The 3,568-nt window shown below is 42.5% G+C and overlaps 1 protein-coding gene across 1 annotated transcript; it reads right to left on the bottom strand.

Annotated features, from left to right (window-relative positions):
• Positions 1–2,057: 2,057 nt before the first annotated feature.
• Positions 2,058–3,017, bottom strand: LOC114674167 (olfactory receptor 7A10-like). The gene has a single exon (XM_028840043.2). It carries the CDS (start codon positions 3,015–3,017, stop codon positions 2,058–2,060), a length of 960 nt encoding a protein of 319 aa, XP_028695876.1.
• Between the last annotated feature and the right edge of the window lie 551 nt (positions 3,018–3,568).

Genomic DNA, 3,568 nt, shown 5'->3' with positions numbered 1-3,568 from the left:
GGCCCAGGGGACTGGCACTCAGCATATGGAGGACCCACGCCGGCACTGGTCTCTGAGTTTCCTCAGTATTTGTTGATCATCATCTCTACCATCTTGGAGAGGTGGATGTGGCAGGACTATAGGGTAATGGTGGGGAGAGGGTCAGCAGGAAAACATGTGAACAAAGATCTCTGTGTCATAAATAAGTTTAAGAAAAGGTGCTCTGCTTTGATGTGCACGTACACAAACATCTCGGTGCATTAAAGAGCAGTATTGCCACCAGCATGTCTCACCTCCAGCCATAAGGCGGTTTTCTCCTATCTCAGTAAATAGAACATACAATCGGGTTTTACGCGGAGACGTTCTATTCCCAGGGACGAGCAGGAGACAGATGACTTCCTCTTATCTCAACTGCAGAGAGGCCTTCCTCTTTCGCTAATCCTCCTCAGCACAGACCCTTTACGGGTGTCGGGCTGGGGGACGGTCAAGTCTTTCCCTTCCCATGAGGCTGTACCTCAGACTATCACATGGGGAGAAACCTTGGACAGTACCTGGCTTTCCTGGTCCCTGCAGCGGCAGTGCATTGTGTCCCTGGGTACTTGAGATTAGAGAATGGCGATGACTTTTAACGAGCACACTGTCTTCAAGTACTTTTTTTAACAAAGTGCATCCTGCACAGCCCTAAATCTATTAAACCTTGAGTCAACACAGCACAGGTCTCTGCAAGCACAGGGTTGGGGCTAGGGTTACAGATTAACAGCATCTCAAGGCAGAAGAATTTTTCTTGGTACAGAACAAAATGGAGTCTCTTATGTCTACTTCTTTCTACGTAGACACAGTAACAGTCTGATCTCTTTCTTTTCCTCACATTACTTTAAGTTCTAGAGTACATGTGCACAACCTGCAGGTTCATTACATATGTATACATGTGCCTAGTTGGTGTGCTGCACCCATTAACTCATCATTTACATTAGGTATATCTCCTAATGCTATCCCTCCCCCGTCTTCCCACCCCATGACAGGCCCCGGTGTGTGATGTTCCCCACCCTGTGTCCATGTGTTCTCATTGTTCAATTCCCACCTATGAGTGAGAACATGTGGTGTTTGGTTTTCTGTTCCCATGTTAGTTTGCTCAGAATGATGTTTTCCAGCTTCATCCATGTCCCTACAAAGGACACAAACTCATCCTTTTTTATGGTTGCATAGTATTCCATGGCATATATGGGCCACATTTTCTTAATCCAGTCTATCATTGATGGACATTAGGGTTGGTTCCAAGTCTTTGCTATTGTGAATGGTGCCATAATAAACATACATGTGCATGTGTCTTTATAGCAGCATGATTTATAATCCTTTGGGTATATACACAGCAATGGGATGGCTGGGTCAAATGGTATTTCTAGTTCTAGATCCTTGAGGAATCGCCACACTGTCTTCCACAATGGTTGAACTAGTTTACAGTTCCACTAACAGTGTAAAAGTTTTCCTATTTCCCCATATCCTCTCTAGCACCTGTTGTTTCCTGACTTTTTAACGATCACCATTCTAACTGGTGTGAGATGATATATCATTGTGGTTTTGATTTGCATCTAGAGAACATGATCTTAATGCAGAGGATAAAATGCCACTACTGGCTATAAACACTCTAGTATATTAAACTTTACCATTGTGAGGAGGAGCAGTTAAGGCAGTGATAGAGAAAGAAATGACAGACACGAATGTAGAAAACTGTGGTCTCAGCTATTCATCCACAATAAGAGTATATTAATAATTTTTATAGTCGCCATTCTTGGTTCTTTGTGTGAATGCAACTCACCACTGCATGAGACTAACAGGAATCTCCACCTTGTTTCTGACCTTAGTCTGGGAATAACTTTGGGAAAGTAGGAAAATGACAAAGGAGAAAATGGTTGACTATCTGAGAGCTGAAAGCTTCTTAAAGAAAATGCATACGTTTTATAAAGCAGTTAAGATCATGGAATCTGAAACTCCAAGAAATTAACAGAAGGGGCCATTTCTACTTCCACCATCTGACTAATAAATCATAGTTTCTGGGTCTGGGGCTTAGAGTTGTGGCATTACAGGCCCTTCTTGGAAAACAGCCCTTTTATTGTTTTCCCTCTGAAGAATTGTGTCAGAGCCCCCTTTATGTCTTTATTCCTCAGGCTGTAGATGAAGGGGTTCAGCATGGGGGTAACCACAGTGTACATCACCGAGACTGCAGCACTTGAGTGTGAGTTGTGGGTTGCAGCAGAACTAAGGTACACACCTAGGATTGTACAATAAAATAAGGAGACAACCGAGAGGTGAGATGCACAGGTGGAAAATGCCTTGTACTTCCCCTGAACTGATGAGATTGCATGTATAGAGGAGACGATCTTAGAGTAAGAGTAAAGGATCCCAATGAGACATCCCCCACCCAGCAGCACAGCTGACAAATACATCACCATGTCATTAAGAAAAGTGTCAGAACAGGTAAGGTGGATGATCTGATTAAGTTCACAGAAAAAGTGGGGAATTTCCAAGTCTGCACAGAAGGAAAGGTGCAATACCATTAAGCTTTGCAACGAAGAATTCAGGGCACTCGTGATCCAGGACGCCAGAACCAGCAGTCCACAGAGCCTGGGGTTCATGGTGACCGTGTAGTGCAGGGGGTGACAGATGGCCACAAACCTGTCATAGGCCATCACGGTCAGCATAAAGAGGTCCAATCCTGCAAAGAATATGAAAAAGCACATCTGGCTGATGCAGCCTGCGTAGGTGATGACTTTGTTCTGTGTCTGGATGTTCACCAGCATCTTCGGGACAGTGGTGGACACAAAACAGACGTCTACGAAGGACAGGTTGGAGAGGAAGAAGTACATGGGAGTGTGGAGGTGGGAGTCTGAGATTGTGGCCAGGATGATGAGCAGGTTCCCCAGCATGGTGACCAGGTACATGGACAAGAACAGCCCAAAGAGGAAGGGCTGCAATTCTGGTTCCTCTGAAAGTCCCAGGAGAAGAAATTCTGAAATCTGTGTATCATTCTTTGCTTTCATCTGGTTGACGTTTCTACCAAAAAGAGAAAATAACATGACACACACACGCACTACAAACCCAGCAGAAATGCTGTTATATATATTGTATATCCCATGGTGAAGAAGGTATTGTCTTTTACTTTTAAAAGTTGATTTACTTTTATTTTGACAGATAAATACTGTGTCTTTATTGTGTACACCATGATATTTGAAGTATGTTTACACTGTGGAATGGCTAAAATCTAGCCAGCGATCATTTCTTCTTTCCTTCTTTTCTTTCTTTCTTTCTTTCCTTTCTTTCTTTCTTTCTTTCTTTCTTTCTTTCTTTCTTTCTTTCTTTCTTTCTTTCTTTCTTTCTTTCTTTCTCTTTCTTTCCTTCTTTCTTTCCTTTTTCTTTTCTCTTTCTTTCTCTTTCCTTCCTTCTTTCTTCCTTCCTTCCTTTTTTCTTCTTCTATTTCTTTCTTTCTCTTTCTTTCCTTCCTTCCTTCCTTTCTTTTTCTTTCTTTCCTTCTTTCTTTCTTTTTCTCTCTCTCTCCTTCCTTCCTTCCTTTTTTTTTTTTTTTTTTTTTGAT

The sequence above is a fragment of the Macaca mulatta genome, chromosome 19 (assembly GCF_049350105.2).
Source record: "Macaca mulatta isolate MMU2019108-1 chromosome 19, T2T-MMU8v2.0, whole genome shotgun sequence".
Classification (NCBI taxonomy): domain Eukaryota; kingdom Metazoa; phylum Chordata; class Mammalia; order Primates; family Cercopithecidae; genus Macaca; species Macaca mulatta.
This window is presented reverse-complemented; position numbering and strand designations above follow the sequence as displayed.

Coding starts and splice junctions, on each gene's coding strand:
- LOC114674167 (XM_028840043.2), bottom strand. CDS start 3,017: ATGAAAGCAAAGAATGATACACAGATTTCAGAATTTCTTCTCCTGGGA.